At 48.2% G+C, this 17329-nt stretch overlaps 2 protein-coding genes across 2 annotated transcripts in view; both read right to left on the bottom strand.

The window, feature by feature from the left end:
• Positions 1-10021, bottom strand: part of CACNA1S (calcium channel, voltage-dependent, L type, alpha 1S subunit) — a 104664-nt gene extending 94643 nt beyond the window's left edge. Inside the window, exons 1-2 of the mRNA XM_006892111.1 lie at positions 9870-10021; positions 7499-7604 (exon numbers count right to left, since the gene is read on the bottom strand). Coding sequence (XP_006892173.1) covers positions 7499-7604; positions 9870-10021 — 258 coding nt within the window. The remainder of the gene's footprint in view (positions 1-7498; positions 7605-9869) is intronic.
• Positions 10022-12313: 2292 nt separating this feature from the next.
• ASCL5 (achaete-scute family bHLH transcription factor 5) lies at positions 12314-12898 on the bottom strand. The gene has a single exon (XM_006892110.1). The coding sequence runs from the start codon at positions 12896-12898 to the stop codon at positions 12314-12316; it is 585 nt and encodes a 194-aa protein (XP_006892172.1).
• Between the last annotated feature and the right edge of the window lie 4431 nt (positions 12899-17329).

Here is a 17329-nt window from a genome sequence, read left to right as displayed (position 1 = left end):
TCGGAGTCTCAGCATCTTAGGCCGCCGGAAGGTGGGTGACATGTGGATTTTTTTTTTTTGGCTATGGACGCCCTTCAGGACTGCCTTCTTGGCCTTTAATGCCTTTGCTTTGGCTTCAGTTTTGGGAGGGGCAGGGGCTTCCTTCTTCGCTTTTGGTGCCATCTTCATAGAAAGCATTTTGTTTTATTTTCGTGATAGGCTCTATTCTCTGAATTGCATGTATTCATTCATTATTCTTCACAAAACTCCACTGAGTAGATGAACTATCAAACCCATTTTACAGATGAGGTTTAACAACTTGCCCAAGATGACACAGCTGGTGGCTGAATAGACCTGGACTCACATTTCAGTTCTAGAATTAATTCTCTTAACCACTGTGCCCCACTACTTCTCTCTCATGTAGGATTTCGGGGACCTTTCCCTCCACAGTGATGGATACAGAAAACCTACACCTCAGCCAGAAGTGCACGGAGTAAGCAGATTTGCTGGCCAGGACATCAATATCATGACTGCTTCTTGTCACCATGTTACTAGATCTGCTTCTTGTGCCATTGGAGCTTTTTGCCTTTCTGGTCCTCAGATTCTTCTCTCCAAATTCTCCATCAATGCAGGACAGAGAGTCAGAGGGCACCTTTAGCTCTAAGAAGTCCAGGGCTCCACATTTGTTAACGCCAGGCAAGCAGGCAAAAGTTCCCCAGATAGGAGGGGTACTCAGATATGCCAAAGGGCCCATTCCCATAGAAAGGTGCTTTCTCTGACAATAAGGGGCCATTATCACCCTACAACTGTGCCTTGCACACAACTTTCCATCCTGGGCCATCCACCTACCACACACCCTAGCTAGTGAAACAACTTACTTCCATTAAGTCAGAACCAATTCATAGCTGACGCTCTAGCTGGTTTTCAGAGGCTGTAAATCACACAGAAGGAGATTGCCCACCCTTCTGCAGAGAGGTCACTGGTGAATTTGAATCTCCTACATGAAGCAGTGCAAATCCTTAACCAATAGGCCCCCAGAGTTTCCAGTACCCCACTAGTAAGGCAGCTCCCAAAGTGAGGAAGCCTCTGTGTATCTCCATCCTGAAATACTCAGAACGTCATATCCAACCACCCGACAGGCATGGGCACCAGCATTTCCATGTCTAAAGCAGGGAGCTCCGGTGGCCTAGTGGCAGGAAGCTGTTCTGCAACTCCTAAGAATCACGGTTCGAGGCCACCATCTCCTCCATGGGAGAAAACTGGGCAGTCTCCTCCCATGTGATTAATTGCCTCTGAAAACCTGACAGAGGGTCAGCTATGGGTCAGTCTGAGTTTATGGCATAAAACAAACTCATTGTATTCTTCCTCCTCCTAGCCCAGACCGCTGCTCCTCCATTGGTAACTGATACTCACTCCTGCTCTGTCACCACATCTGAAACCTGAGTGTTATCGGCCTTCTTCCCCTCCTCCACACATCTGTATCTCTAATCACCAAGTCCCATTAGATCTGCCACCTGTCTCCACTTTTCCATCTTTCCAACTACTACTGCCTTGGTTCCAGTCACCTCCCACATTTCTAGTCAGGATAAATTTAGTGGCCTCCTCACCCCTTCCCTGCCTTCAGTCTCACCGCATCCTTCTCCCAGCCCTTCTCTTCATGGTGGTTTGAGAGAATGTTCTAGAACTCAGACTCATCTCTCACTTGCCTCCAGTCCTTTGCCTACATCGATCCCTTAGCCTAGAACTCTCTTCTTGGCTGGCCTTTCGACAGTCTCCTTCTCCCTCGACCCCCTCATCCAGGGTTGGCTAGATAACTTGTGGGGCCCCTTGTTCAAAACATCCCTTGTTGGCACAGATGGCTTGTGTTTGATTATTAACTAAGACTGGGGTTGGAGGTGGGGAGAGAAGCTGGACAATCTCCTCCTGTGTGATCCACATCCTGTGAAAACCCACTGGAGGGTCAGCTATGGGTTGGCTTCAACTTGACGGCAATGAGGGGGTTTTGTTTGTTTATTTGTTTGTTTTGAGTACCAATTGAAAGGCTGGTGGTTTGAATTTATCCAAACGGCCCTGTGGAAGAAAGGACTAGCTGTCTACTTCTATAAGTTCCCAGCATTGAAAACCCTATGGAACACAACATTTCTATTGTTGTTATGTGTTGTCCAATAGACCATGACTCATAGTGGCTCTATGTACAATAGCTCTGAATCCTTCTCTGTCCTGGACCAATCTCACTGTCCCTGACCCACTTACCCTCTTTACCCCAGTTACTGTGTCAATCCATCTCATCTGGGATCTTCCTCTCTTGAACTGTCCCTCCACCCTTCCAAGCATGATGTCTTTCTCCAAGGACTGGTCCCTCTTGGTAATATACCCAAAGTATGTGAGACAGAGCCTCAAAATCTTTGCCTCCAAGGAATAGATTGGCTTCACCCTCTCTAGGAAAGACCTATTTGTTTTCTTGGCAGTCCATGGTATGTTCAATAATCTTTTCCAACAATGCAACTCATAGGTATCAATCTTTCTTCCGTCCTCTTTGGTCTCTGATGCATAACACATAACTGTAAAGACCATGGCCTGGATCAGGTTCACTTTATTCTCTAGACAGACATCATTGCTCTTTAGCAATCTGGAGAGGTTCCTAACAGCAGATTTTTCTAACGCAATTCATCCTTCCTGACTACTAGTGCCAAGAGTGCTGATAGTGGAACCAAGCAAGCTGAAATTGTTAATAATCTCAATCTCCATCTATCATGATGCTGCCAACTGGCCCAGTGGTAAGAATCTGTTTTCTTGATCTTTAGCTTTGATCCATATTGCAAGCTACAGTCCTTAACCCTCTGCAGCAAACACCTCAGGTCCTCCTCAATTTCAGCAAGCAAGGTTGTGTCATCTGCATAAAGAAGGTTGTTGGTGAATCTTCTTCCAATCTGGATGTTACACTCCTTCTCATAGAGCCTAGCCTCCCGAATGATCTGTTCCACATACAGATTGAAAAGGTATAGAGATAAGGTGCATCCCTGATGCATTCCCTTCCTGATTTTGAACCAGTGTTTTCTTGCTCTGTTCTGATGACTGTCTTCTCGTCCAAGTACAGGTTTCACACGAGCACAATCAAGTGTTCTGGGAATCCCAGTCTTCTCAAAGCCAGATACAATTTGTTGTGATCTATACAGTCAAATGGCTTTGCATAGTCAATGAAACACAGAATTTCTCTGGTCAGAATTAACTCGATATCATGAGGATTCTTGCTTATATGGTGGGAGAAGGTTCCATTACGGTATTAGAATATAAAGCTCTTTCCAGCCTGGAATGGAGTTTTCATTCCCCTCAAGTGCCATCTCTCCCCTCACTCCACTCAGATCCTGCCAATGCCACCTGTTTCCAGGTTTCCTCCCTCTGGCCACCAGACCATATGCTGCGCCCTGGCCAGAGGTAGACAAGAGGACGTGGGCACCCCTTTCACAACAGTCCTGCTGCTTCTGCCCCCTGTGAACAGGTAACCTCTGCTCTATGAGGATATAGGAGCCCGGATTGGGGTAAGCAGGGTCTCTGCTGGGTCATCCGTCAAACAGGCTATAGCGTTCCCACAGGTGGACAGCCACAACCACGCCCTTTCCAGAAATATAACAAACCCAAACTCGACCTTCCCTGCACTCATGCTCACACCCCAGTCTGCAGCCTAAGGACCAAGGCATAAAGGAGCAGGCTGGGAACCCAGCCTGGGAGGCAGTGAAGCGGTGAGAGATAGCAGAAGGCAGGAACACCTGTAAGCGGAGGAAGGCATTAAATCCTGGCATGGACTCTGCTGCCTCATTGACCTTCACTTATCAAACATAAATTCACAAATAACATTTCAATACCATCACCACAGAGCACTAAATGTTGAGTGCAAGGTCTTTCTGATGTGGGACCCTGAGCAGCTACGATGATCATTACGCTCATTTTTCAAGTTAAAACATTCCACTCTTAGGGGAGCTCTGGTGGCCTAGTGGCAAGGAGCTTCAACTACAATCCCAGAGGTGCACGGTTCGAATCCACCAGATGCTCTGCCGGGAAAGGGGGGAAAATCTCCTCCTGTACCAGTCAGATCTGATTTGACGGTACACTCACACAAAAATAATAAAAAAAATTTTAAAAAAACCATTCCACTCTTTGAAGAGTTTCCGTGACCCCAAAACTAGCCTAGATCCTCCTACGTATGCTATGTATAGATCCACGATAGAATGCCATTATAATGTCGCCAAACTTCACACTCTTCCTGTTGTTGTTGTTAGGTGTCGTGTTGCCTGCGACTCATCGTCATCGTGACCCTGTGTACAATAGCTCTGAAGCCTACCTTAGTCTCACTGACTCTGACACACCTAATCCCATTGTCCCAGTTCCCGTGTCAATCCATCCCATCTAGGTTCTTCCTCTCCTGCGCTGTCCCTCCCTCCACCCTTCCGTGCATAATGTCCTTCTCCAAGGATCTGCCCCTCCTGGCTACTTGCCCAAAGTATGTGAGAAGGAGCTTCAACTTCCTACCTCCCTCCCCTTAATTAGTTGTTTAACTGGCTTAATTGTAATTACTTATAAAATTATAATTAGTAAAGTTCTATAAAGGCAAGAAATATGTCTCTCTTGTTCACAATTATGTCCCTAGTATGTGGTATCAAATAGGCACTAAGTTAATATTTGTCAACCATATGAGAAAAATGATGTCAAATTGGTCCTTAGTCTCCCATTTTGAAAATATGATGGGTAGTTTTGGAGAACTGCCAAGTCCCCAGCCTTCTTGAGATGCCTATGAAGCAGCCTACAGGGTAAGAGAGACAGAACTATCACCACCACCACCCTTCCTCCTGTTTTCGCTCATTTCCCTCTTGTTGGGTTTGAGAAGCTTCTACTTTTCCGGAGTGATCTGGCCCAGCGTCCTACTCTTCCTGAATGTCACAGTTCTGACATTCTCGGTGTCATTTACTGCTTTGGAAAAGTTTATGGCAAGGTCTTTCCCTCTTCTGGAGAACCCATAACCCTCTCTCTGTGAACTCGGGAACCTTACCCAGGGATTTGTAACTACAATGCACTGGCTACAGGGAAAGACACCGGGACACTGAAAACTTCTAGAGCTGCCACCTTGTTTCAAGATGGAAGATGGCATAAACAAAGTGACTTCAGTTTCTTCTAGTAGAACACGGAGTTCCTCTCAAAAAATGGTCAATTATTTGAGGGATTTAAAAGTTGGTAACCAATGTACCCTAAAAGATGAAATCTTGAAGTGAGGGGTGAACCCTTATTAACCAATGAATTAACAATTACTGATTAACCAAGGAACTCTTGTGATGAGTGCAGTATTTGTTGGACTGGGTTCAAATCCACCAGCTGCTCCAAGAGAGAATGATATGAAGTATTCTCTTCCTATCAAGATTTACAGCCTCAAAAACCTCATGGAAGGTCACCATAAGGCGTAGTTGACTTGACAGCAGTCGCAAGAAACCTAATGCTTCTTAATGAATTAAAACTGGACATCTAGAACGAAACTAAGCTATAAACTAGCTTTATGGAAGGTTCAGGGCTCCCCAGAATGCCTCCCCTGCCACCACACATTGAAGAGGACCAGCCCACACTTATTCTCAGTATCTTTCCACACTTATATAGCAAGCACACATTTAGAATCCCAGCTTCGCACCACTTAAGATAGATCCCCATGGAAACCAGCATGCAGGCGAGGCAGATAAATATTTTCTTTTTATACCCACTAAAAGGCCTGCTCTCCCAATGCTGGAGTCCAAGAACAAGAAAACCCCGCTGGGGCAGCCATGCTGCCGCCCCCTAGGGGCCTGGGCTGTAAATGCCTGAGCCCACTGTTCTAACAGACCTCTCCCTGTGTGTGGTTGAGTAGGAACCCACATATAAAACCTCCAGTGGGTTTCAGAGGCTGTAAATCACACGTGAGCAGATTTCCCCTCTTTTTGCCTCAGAGCAGCTGGTGGATTCAAACCACTTGCCTTAGCTTGGCAGCACAGCTTCTTACCAGTAGGCTCCAGAGCTCCCTCTGTTGTTATAAGTGCTGTAGAGTCAAGTATGACTCATTGGGACCCTATGAACAACAGATCTTAACCCTGTCCTATCCTGTACCATCCTCATCATCTCTGATACACTACAGTCACTGCATCAATCCATCTCACTGAGGGTCTTCCTCTCTTTCACTGAGCCTTCACCTTTCCAAGCATGATGCTCCTCTCCAAGGAATACCTGCTCCTAGCAATGTGTCCAAAGGATGAGAGATGACACTTTGCCATCCTTACTTTCACGGAGCATTTTGGCTGCACTTTCTCCAAGACACAACTCTTTGTTCTTTCCGCAGTCCATGGGATATTCAGTAACTCTTCTCCAACATCACAGCTCAAAAGCATCAATTTTTCTTCTGTTCTTAGGTCTTTAAAGTGTCCCCACCTGCACAGCAGGGATGCTGCAAGACAGATGTGAGTGATCCTGGGCAAGGTATCTAGACTCAGTTCCCTTGTCTTTTAATGAAGATTAGTGGCATTACCTACATTACAAATGGAATAATACAATAATGTGAACTATTCATCACAGAACTTGGCATGTAATCTCTCTCTAGTCCACTGCTGGATTAGATACTGACTCACACCTGACCCTCCAGTGGGCTGCTGAGGCTGTTAATTCTGTGGGAGAAGATTGCCCATCTTACTATCCTGGATCAGCTGGTGCAGGCGAACCACTAGAGAGGTGGTAGCTTTAAGTTAGAAGTACAACACCCTATGGCCTAGGTCACCATAGCTAGGACATAGAAAAGAAATGACAAAAAGGAAAAAAGGGAAAGGGAACCAGATGGTTCTCAAAAAGTCCCCTCCAGCTTTGGCGTCTAGGGTTCCAGGTGCAAAGATGAGAAGGAAGCAGTGGAATGAAGCCCTGAGAGCTACAACTTAATGGGCGCGCCCTGTCTTTCCAAGTCTCCAGTGTTTTCTGCCTCTTACAGTCTGACCACTTTCCTATTGCTCATCATAGTGGAAACTATCTCAGTTTTCTTTCTCTGACAGATTTTCCACTTACACAGGTTCTGTTTTTCATAGGTTTTGTTATATAAAATTCTAAACCACATTGTCGCTTCCCAGTCTGAGATTAAACTCTTCCATGAAGGCACGCTTAATGAGAGCAGTTTTCTTCTGGATTATACCCAGGGAAGGTGAATTGATAGTCTAATCTCCTCAGTTGGTGGTGGATCTGGCTAAGCCTCAGTTTCCCCATCTGTAAAATGGGACCACTTTTGTGAGTTTGTGGATTCTATGAGATCTCCTAGTATCTTAGCACTCAGCGCTGGCTATGACATTATAGAGTCCAGAGCATTTAACTGGGCTTCTCTGAGAAACCACTGAACCAGCTATGCAGGATACTCATCCTCATGGGGCTAAAACATCAGCATTGTCCACCAGAACAGGACCCACCAAAAGACTGGCTTCCCCCAGCTGGGGCTGCAGACCAGCAGGAAGGAGGGAGAAAGGGAGTCTCTTACCAGGCCCAGGTTCAGAGAGTTGTTGTCATCTTCGGGCATGGGCAGGTACACGGCCAGGGCCACACAGTTGGCAAAGATGGTGAGCAAGATGATTGTCTCGAAGGGTCTGGTGCCTGAGTTAAGGACAGGCTTGAAAGCTTGGAGGACTCTGGGGAGGGATGCACTGGGGGCCAGGTTGGCTGCAAGGCCATACAGTCAGGTGATGGACAAGCCCTCCATCCACGTCTACTCCTTATCTACTTCCCTGCAGGCACAGAAAGGACCAGCTTCTCACCTGGGAGCCTTTCCCTCGCTCCCCCAGAACAGATTGCTTCCTCTTAGACTCTGAAAGTCAAAGGATGGGAACTGACTGAGGGCTACTCAGCCTGAGGGGCCAGGGTCTTAACACAGCTCCTTCCTGTTTTCTCTAGTCTTTGCCCCAGAGACATGGCTAGCTGAGATTTTGGTGACAGTCTTTCAGAGACTTAACTAGGGAAAAGACAGGGAAACCAGGGGACCTATGGAGGTTAGGTTTATATACCCACAGAGTGGAATTGGAAAGAATATGGGGAGATGAAGCCTGACTTTGCAAAGCCTAAGGAAGGCACCAGTGACTGAGGAAATCTGCAGTTGACAGAGCTGCACACTCATCAGCTCATCCACTGAGCTTATCCACCCGCTCACGCCCACCACACTTCAACTCCTCCCAGACACACCCACTATCTTTCAGAAGATGGCATCTACCACCCACGCCCATTTCTTTCTGAATTTGCTGAGTCAACCAGAGAGTGGCAAGGAAGAAAGTGAGACAGAGCATGAATTGCTTGTAGGTGGTTTGGATGGAAGTTGGGGAGATATACTATGGAGATGAATCTGAGTGGAAAATTTCTAATCCTTTCCTAGCCACTTCCAGTGCTTGAGAAGAAAGGAGGACTGTGGGAGCTTGGGCCTCTAAGAGGACCCAGGGGGCAGAGACTAGGATGAAAGGAGAGATCAGCAAGTAAACAAGCATGAGGGGCACTAACAAAAGGTTAGCAGAGACAGCCTATATCTATAGCATGTTGCACTATGAAGCAAAATGTTCTGTGTGTCCAGTCTTCTCCCATGAAGACTTAGAGCCTCAGAAACCCAAGGGGATGTTGTTATGAGTCAGAATAGACTCAATGAGCACTCCTGAGAAGAAAAAGCCTGATGGTCTGCTTCTGTAAGGATCGCAGCTCAGGGCTCTGCCATTCCGACTCATTGGGTTTCTGAGATGGAACATTTTAATGGGAGGAGACCCATCTTCCTGTCCCTAGCAGTTCGCAAATTCCAACCCCTGGAGATGTAGCCTTTTGATGAGCAGTGTCACACTTTTCAAGCTATGTCACCAGCTCCTCTGAGGCAGCTCTCTTCAGTGATGCATGCCACAAAGGCATCCCAAAACGAAGAGACAGCAGGAGGATCTGATGAGGAGCAGGCTGAGGGGCGCTGTGGAGAGCAGGGCTCACTCCTCCTGACCCCACGCTAGCTCACGCCGCTCCCATGTTTTTCTTATTCTCCAGTTATCTCTTATTCTCCCTTCTTCCAGGGAACAGCTGGTAGGAGGCCAGTCTTCTTGAACCCATCAAAATATTTCAAATATTCCCAACTCTCTATCTCTCAGACCCCATTTGGCACAGGCTTCCCTCCTCGGTGACGCTCCTTCCTCCCTGCCCTGAATAACCCAAATATTTTCATTGTTCTTCCTCTCAGAGCTAACACAAACTTAGAAAGGGATTTGAAGTCCCTGTCCCCAGGGTGGTAAGTCTGAGCTAAAATAACCAGACTTGCTTGCCCTGTGTCTCCGAGTCACTCACACACAGTAACTCTCCTTCAAGCCCCATTCCTCCTCCCACTCCTTTCCCAGCCAGGCCCAAGGCTCCCGTGTCCCTCAGTAGAATCCTTCAGTCAACTTTAACCTCTCTCCACTTTTACCTCCCTTCCTATCAAGGGGGGGAATTATCTCATAGGGGCCCCCTTCTCTCTTATGTTTGTCCCTTTCTATTTCTAAATGAAACTGTTTCTTCAAACACCTAAGCGTGGATGCTATTATAAGAAAGACTTGGGCACACGTGAGAACAGCCCCATGAAACATCCCCGTCTCCTTCCCTGGCTGGTCAGGAAGTACCTCAGGGTGTCATCCAGATCTGGGTCACCCACTCATCCCAGAAAACACACCATTTCCTCTTCCTTCTTCCCTCACTCAGTTAGGGGCTTCCTTCTCCAGACTGCTTATGAGATTCTCTGGCTTATCTCCCACCCCCAAGTTCCCAGGCTTTCTAGTACTTAAGTTTGTGCTCTATGACACCCCTGCCTCACTCACCCATGCCACCCACACTCTCCCAGCAGCCCTGGGGACCCTGAAGGATACTTCCATTCCACAATGCTGATACAGGCCTTCCTCAGGGGGTTCTCGAGGGTCAGGCAGAACAAGGCCCGGGGTGGCCTTGGCAGAATATCAGGAACTGGCTTCTTGGGCTGTTTCTTCTTCAGGCCCTCGTCTTGCGGTGAGGAGGGCTCCATGGCTTCCCTGGTAACCTCTCTCTCCCTCTCCCCTACCCCACCACTGGTTCTCCCCTGCGTCCCCAATGCCCCCGCCTTGGGGACTGGGCAGCTGAGCCTGTCCTGCCAAGCCTACCCTGCTGAGCTAGCTGGGGGCGGGGGCGGGTGGATTACTCTTCCCTTCTCCCAGCGAGTAAAATTAGCCTCTACTAGGCTCCGTGCCGCCCAGCCTGCGCTCCTGAGGCCAGGCAGCTGTCATTCCTTCCAGCCTAGCCGGCGACCTCCCAAACTGTCCCCAAGAGGAACTCAGGGTGAGGCAGAAAGAACTCACCCAAAGGCCTGGGATGGGGCAGTAGGAGACAGGATGGAAGGTTTCAGAGTTGGGACAATCGGGTTCAAGAGGGGTTGCCTATGATAGGGAGCCTCAAATCCCTGAGTTGCTTCCCCTTTCCTGGTCCCACCACGTCTGGAGAAGGTGGTGGGCAATCTCATTCAGCACAACTCCACGGCACCTACCACCCATCTTCGTACCTGCAGAGATTAAGGCAAGACTCCTTCTACCCTTACTCCACCCTCACATGTACCTCAGTCATGGAAACATGTAAACCCTCCCCTCTGGGTGTAAGATTCCCTGAGCAACCTTGAATTGTGACGACTTTACCGTCTTTGTGTCTTTCTCTCCTCTTAACTCTGGAGAGTGTGGGCTTTATCTCGGAGACTGTTGTCCCTCTGTCCTATCCAACTTAACAACAACTAGGAAAAAAAAAATCTGTTTCCATCAAGTCCATTCCAATTCATGGCAACCCCGTGTCCCCAAGTGTCAAACGAATTGTTTTATAGGGTTTAGATGACAGCAAGAAAACAATATGGAAGAGTTCTTTAACACATGGAGTCACCTAGAATAGAAATTTGACTTCAGAGAAACAGAGTTTAATCTTTATGGAAGCAAATCACCAAGCCTCTCTTTCACGACTCTGCCTTGGGAGACCTCCAGTGGTACAGGGCATTATGTGCTGGGCTGCCAACTGAAGGCTCAGTGGTTCAAATCCACCATATGCGTTGCTGGAGAAAGATGAAGTTGTCTTGTTCAGCTAAGATTTACAGCCTTAGAAATCCAGTGGAGGATCAGCGGGTTGGGTTTGTAGTAGGTTTCTGCTGAGTGGGTTGGAAATATCAATCTTTAGGTTGGCAGTTAATTACAAACTGCTTGTGCTTAAACTCTGTGTACAGTCAGTTATGTTGGCAGTTGGAAGTACCAACTGACACTTCCATCCTTCTTTGCAGCAAATGCTCTGGATAGGGACTCCTGAGTGGGTGAAAGTGAACACAGAAATCACAAATCTCAACAAGCTTTTTATTCAGTCCCTTGCGAGAAGCACAGAGCCAATGCATCTATACATACGATAGCTGTCCCCAGTGAGGGGAGCTTATAGTCCGAGGGTAAAAACACAGTCTTCATTCACCCCAGTAAAAGCTAAAAATAAAGTCACACTGGAAAGCGAGAAATGTGCAGAAGCCCTCCATCAAGGAAGCCAGAGAGCGCCACCTCGTGGCACACATATGTGCTCTTTCAAGTCTGTGCTTAGTTAAACTCAAGCCACCTTTAGGTCCCTTCCAGATATGCAAGAACTCTCTCAAGCGGGGGTGCTAGTATTTGAGGCCATCTCGTGGACAGCCGGGGTACGGCGAGCCCGGTTAGCCTCCTAAGAACTCGCAGATGCAGGTGTGGTGGAGGACGGCTGGTGCAGGGCCACCACAAGCAGTTGTTATGAACTGTAGAGTCAGAACCGTAGCTGACCTTCCGGCGAATTTTCAGAGGCAGTTAATCGAACGGGAGAAGTCTGCCCATCCTTCTCCCGCGGAGAAGCTGAACCTCTTGCTTTTAGAATTGCAGAGCAGCTTCTTGCCACTAGGCTACCAGAACTCCCTACCACAAGCACAATCAGAGGGAAGCACAATCAGAGACTCCGCTGCAACTTTCCCACGTGCTGAGTTGAAGCGGAATCCGAGCTAGATTAGAGAGGTCCAGTCCGGGGGGGTGCCCTCCTGCAGCCTTGGGGGGGGGTGTTCAGCGCACACCACGAGCTTTCTCTCCACCCCACCTTCACAGAACCCAAACTCACTGAGCTCTTTGTGAGTTTGTCTTGTGTCCCTTGCCCTGCACCTCCTTCCCAAGCTGGTCGGAATGACGCCATCAGTGACAAGACAGCGCTTCGGACCCCAAGTGGCAGGAGTTCTTCTCCGGGTGACCTACCAGCTTCACCTGGGAGTGAGCTGTGGCCTGCAGCATGACAAGAGTAGCCACAGGGCCAATCAGTGGCTGGATTCCTCCGACTCAAAGAAAGGCGAGGAGGAGAAGCAGGAGGACTCGGACTCGGGCACTAGAGAGGGCGCCACCCGGGCCTCGCTGTCGCTGGAGCAGTCGGGCCGGGGCCCTTCTGGTGGCACGGGAGGTTCCCCGGCGCCGTCCGGGGCCGCGCTCAGCAGCTCCTGCAGGTACTTGATGTAGCGGATGGCGGCGCGCAGCGTCTCCACCTTGCTGAGCCGCTTCTCGGCCAGGGCGCCGGGGAGGTGGCCGCGGAGGCGCGCGTAGCCCTCGTTGACGCACTTGACGCGCTGCCGCTCGCGCTCGTTGCGCTTCTGGATGAAGGCGGGCTCGAAGGGGTAATCGTAGACACCGAAGGCTCCCGGGAAGGGCACGTAGGGGAACATCCCCGCGTAGGCATCGTAGTACGGTGGCTCCACGTGGCCCCCGTACAACAGGAAGGGCACGTTGCCCAGGGGTTCGGAGTGGGGCAGGGGTGCCTGCCCGGGCGGGGGCACGATACCCAACTGCATGCAGCTAGGAGGTGCCATGGGCCTCCGCTCCACCAGCGCCCGGCAGAAGTTACTGTTCATGGTGTCACGTGGAGCTGGACCCAGAGTGGGAACCGGCACCTTTACCCTGCACGTGTTCAGTTCTGACTGCAGAGAGGCAGGTCACATCACCAGCCCCAGGGCTGTGGGTGGTTAAGACTGGTTAGGGTCTCATGTGACCTTTCAGACTCTCCCTATTGCAAGCATGGCTCTGAACACTTGTGACGCCTCTTGTAGGACCAGCAGGCATCTTTTCCCACTTCAGTTGAGTTGCTGCAGCATCCAGCGGCCCTCTCCTCCTCCGTGGCACCCATAGGCGGGGCCCCAGGTCTGAGCACCCTGCCTCCTGCAGCCTGGCATGGACCACCTCCCACCGGGGCTAACCCGAGGCTCTGTGCTGCCAACCACCCTCAACGCTTTGCCGGTTTGGCCTTCAGGATCTCCAAGTTGTTTAGAGAACAGGGAACAGGCAATTATTCTTAATTAAGAGTGCACCAGCTCAGCAGAGGGCATTTCCGGGGACGCCAAGAATCTAAAGAAGGGAAGAATGAAAGTAACAATTAGGTTCTTTTGTGTCACTCCAGTGGGATTATAAACCTCACTAGGCAACGCAGTGTGGTTCCTACAGAGAATGCACAGAGAAGAGGGTTCAAATCCTTGGTGCATTCCTTAAGGGTCGGATAAGCTCTCTGAGTTATTAGGGGTTTTGTAAATGAAGATAATTAAAGCAACTCTTACCAGAGGGAAACCAGGCTGCTCCCTGGAAGCAAGGATTCTGAAGCTCCACCTGACATACGTTGGGCATTTTGCAAGGAGAGACCAGTCCTTGGAGAGGGACATCATGTTTGGGAGGGTGGAGGGACAGCGCAGGAGAGGAAGACCCTCACTGAGATGGATTGACTCACTGACTGTGGTAATGAGGGTAGACTTGTCAGAGACAAGGTTGGCACAGGATAGAGCAACGTTCAGGGTTGTTGCACATTTGGGTCGTGATGAGTTGCAGGTGACTCAACAGCACATAACAGCAATAACCACCAGAGAGTAATAAAATATGAAAATGAAATACATAAAAACCACCTACAATAGAGTCTGGCTTATTAAACCACCCACTCAAGCCACTTCTTTTCAGAGCAGGAATCCACATTCTTCATTAGTGCCTTCTTTAACCTGTCACCTGTGTGCTGATGATAAGACTCAGATTCTAAAGGAGCTCAAAGATGTCTTATTGAATTAGCAGTTGGGATAGCAACAAAGTCAGTGGCAACACGTCAAAGAAAGGGGCCCTTCATTGAAGGAAACACATCAACTATCAATAAGATTTTAAAGAAACCTCAGCCTGGTAGAGAGACAGTCACCAATACCTTCTCCAGCCCAGTCCACTTGGACCCTGGTGACAACTGTCACACCATCTGGCTGCTCCTCTATGACACAGAACAGAAAAGTCCATTCCTTCACTCCTATGTGGCCAGAAGTCAGCCCAGACCCTTTATCAACTAGCTTGTTGCTATCAAGTAAATTCCAATTCATGGTGGCCTCAGATGTATCAGAAGGAGAGTCATGTCCCATAGTGTTTTCAAGGACGGGTATTTTGGAAGTAGATTGCCAGGCCCTTCTTCTGAAGCTTTTCTGTGTGGACGTGAACTATCAACCTTTCAGTTAATAGCGAAGCACTTAACTGTTTATGCTACCAAGGGACATCTGGCATGTAATGGCAAGTCAGAATCATTGCTTGGAGTCAGAACTGCCTCATATCTGACTCTGCAGCAGGTTTTCAGAGGCTGTAAACCACAAGGAAGGAGAGAGCCCATCTTTCTCCCATGGAGCAGGTTGTGGATTTGAACCTCCTGCCTCAAGGTTGGTAGTGCAGCTACCCATTAGTCCACCAGAGGTGCTCTGTAGATACTTACTGATTGTCAAAGAGAGGATTAGGCAGAAAGTTGGACTTGAGAGGATGAGAGTAAATTACACAGAGCCCTTCCCAGACTTTGGGAAGCTATTATTAAAGAAATCATTAGTCTGTGTCTGTATTTAAGTTCAAATACCAAAAATGCTCATCGTATATAGTTATCAGTTTGTACTTAAGTATCATTTTCTCTAAGAAGCATCTCTGGTCCCCCTGACCCCCCCAACTTTTGAGTGTGCCTACAGATGAAACCTGTATACCACACCTGTTGTCATCGTGTGATTCTAATTGTAACTCTATAGGACAGAGTAGAGCTAAGTCCTCCATAGACTTTGCAGGGCTATAAGTCTTCATGGAAGCAGATTGCCACATCTTTCTTCCATGGAGTGGTTGAAGAGTTAAAACCTTTGCCACGTAATTTTTTTGGTAACTAGCTGGCATGTTACCACTGTGCGACAGGGCTCCTTTGCCTACAGATAACATCTTATAAATGCCATCTTAACACTTTAACCTAGGGATCACTGGTGGCCTAGTGGCAATAAGCTGTGCTGTAATCTTGAAGGTACGGGGTTCAAATCCACCAACTGTTCCATGGGAGGATGGGAAATCTCCTCCTGTGCAATTAACTGCCTCTGAAAACCCACTGGAGGGTCAGCTATGGGTCGGTTCTGACTTTACAGTACAAACAATACTTAACCTACTGTTTTATTAGCATCTTCCTCATTGGCCTGTATGTCATGAAAGATGCTCAGCATTTGCCGAGTGAAGAGGCTATTGTGAGACTGTGGACACGGAGTAAGATCTCCAGAAGACAGAGGCTAGCTCTGACCCATCCAGGGGAGGTTGGTGACAGACTCTGATTCCCTTCTCTCTTTCCACACTCTCCCATCTTTGTCTTTTTTATGTGCCCATATAGAACATATAGTGGGTAAGGAGTGGTGCTGCCAACTGAGAAGTAGGTGGTTTGACTCCACTGACTTCTCTAAGGGGAAAAGGTGGGCTGTCTCCTCCCATGTGGTTTACAGCCTCTGAAAACCCACTGGAGGGTCACCTATAAGTCGATTCTGACTCGATGGCACTGAGTGAGTCTGTTCTCCAGGAGCTCCGGTGGTGGAGTAGCTCTCAGGGAGAAAGACGGCCAGTCTCCTCACACTACGATGCACAGCTTCAGAGACCTGACGGAGGGCTCCTGTGTGAGTCAGAATCCTATGGACGGTGCTGAGGGTGGCTTTTGGTTTGGGTCTACTCAGAGCCAGCTTCAAGTTCAATAAAACCTGGAAAACAACAGCGATCCCAAATATCACAGACACTTGAATCTGCTCTTGAAAGTGGAAACAGATGCAAGACTGGCCGTCAAAACAAACACATGTCCTTTCTCAGCTCAACAACTTTCAAGGACCCCCAGCTTCTTTTAAAAAAAATAGTTCAAATGAATCTTCTTTCCCCAACAGACCTTCACCTCCATCAGGACCAATCTCTGCTGACTGTCTCCTCCTGGCCGCACACCTGCGCTGCATCTCTGCGTCACTCATCTTGCTCTCCTTGGAGGGGTGCTCAGAGCAAAGGTCCTCTCCACTCCTGCCTGCACTGAGCGATGCCTGGCTCCCCAGATCTGAGTACGGGTTTTCAAGGGTGTGCACGCTGAGTCTCCAGCTGGACTGGAAGCAACCAGAAGTCAGGAACGAGGCCTCTTCTGTCTCAGGTAATGAGATCCTTGCTCAGTTAGGAGTATAAAGGGTTCTTAAAATGATACTAGCATAATCTAATTATGCTAGTATCGTTTTAAGATTTTGTGAAAGTATATCATCTAAACCGTACTCTTCCACATGATATCTATCCGTTCATGAGTTGCACTGACAACTCAAAGGCAGGTGGCTTGAACCCACCAGTTCTGTGAAAGAAGGTGGGCAGTCTCCTTATCTGCAATTTACAGCCTCTGAAAATCCCATTGGAGGGTCTGCTGTAAATCAGTTCTGGTTCCATGGCAATAAGGTTTTTTTTGAGAAATGTAATTGGCCAGAAGTCTGTTTACATCTAATGACATTTTTCTAATACTTCTTAAATTTTGGTTGGTTTGTTCATTCGCATTGTTTCATATGATTATACCCTTACACTGTGGTTTATAAATTTAATGACCATAGATCTATGCCCACTATTACCCCATCTGTTTTAGATTCTCACTGAATCCTTCCTAATTTCTCCACACCTCTCTCCTCCCACCAAACTCTGTGACCCTGTGATTTCCCTCCTTCTCCACCCTCAGCCTCCTTACCCCCACCTCTTCCCTCTTTGGACATTTATACACATCTTACTAGTTATCCTTTTGTTTTTACTTTATTTTATTTTACTATTTTGTGTGTGTGCGTGTGTGCGTGTGTGTGTGTGTGTACCGTCAAATTGGATCTGACTGATACAGGAGGAAATTACCCCTCCTTCAATCCACAGGAGCCAAAATATGACTTTGATTTCATACCACCTGAATTTCAGAATCATCTCAGGAAAAGGTTTGAGGCCTTGAACACTAATGACCGAAGACCAGACGAGTTGTGGGAGGATGTCAAAGATATCAT

Source organism: Elephantulus edwardii, unplaced genomic scaffold (assembly GCF_000299155.1).
Source record: "Elephantulus edwardii isolate Elephantulus edwardi_28Jun2011 unplaced genomic scaffold, EleEdw1.0 scaffold00110, whole genome shotgun sequence".
Classification (NCBI taxonomy): domain Eukaryota; kingdom Metazoa; phylum Chordata; class Mammalia; order Macroscelidea; family Macroscelididae; genus Elephantulus; species Elephantulus edwardii.
The sequence above is the reverse complement of the archived record's forward strand: the minus strand, read 5'-3'. Positions and strand labels throughout refer to the sequence as shown.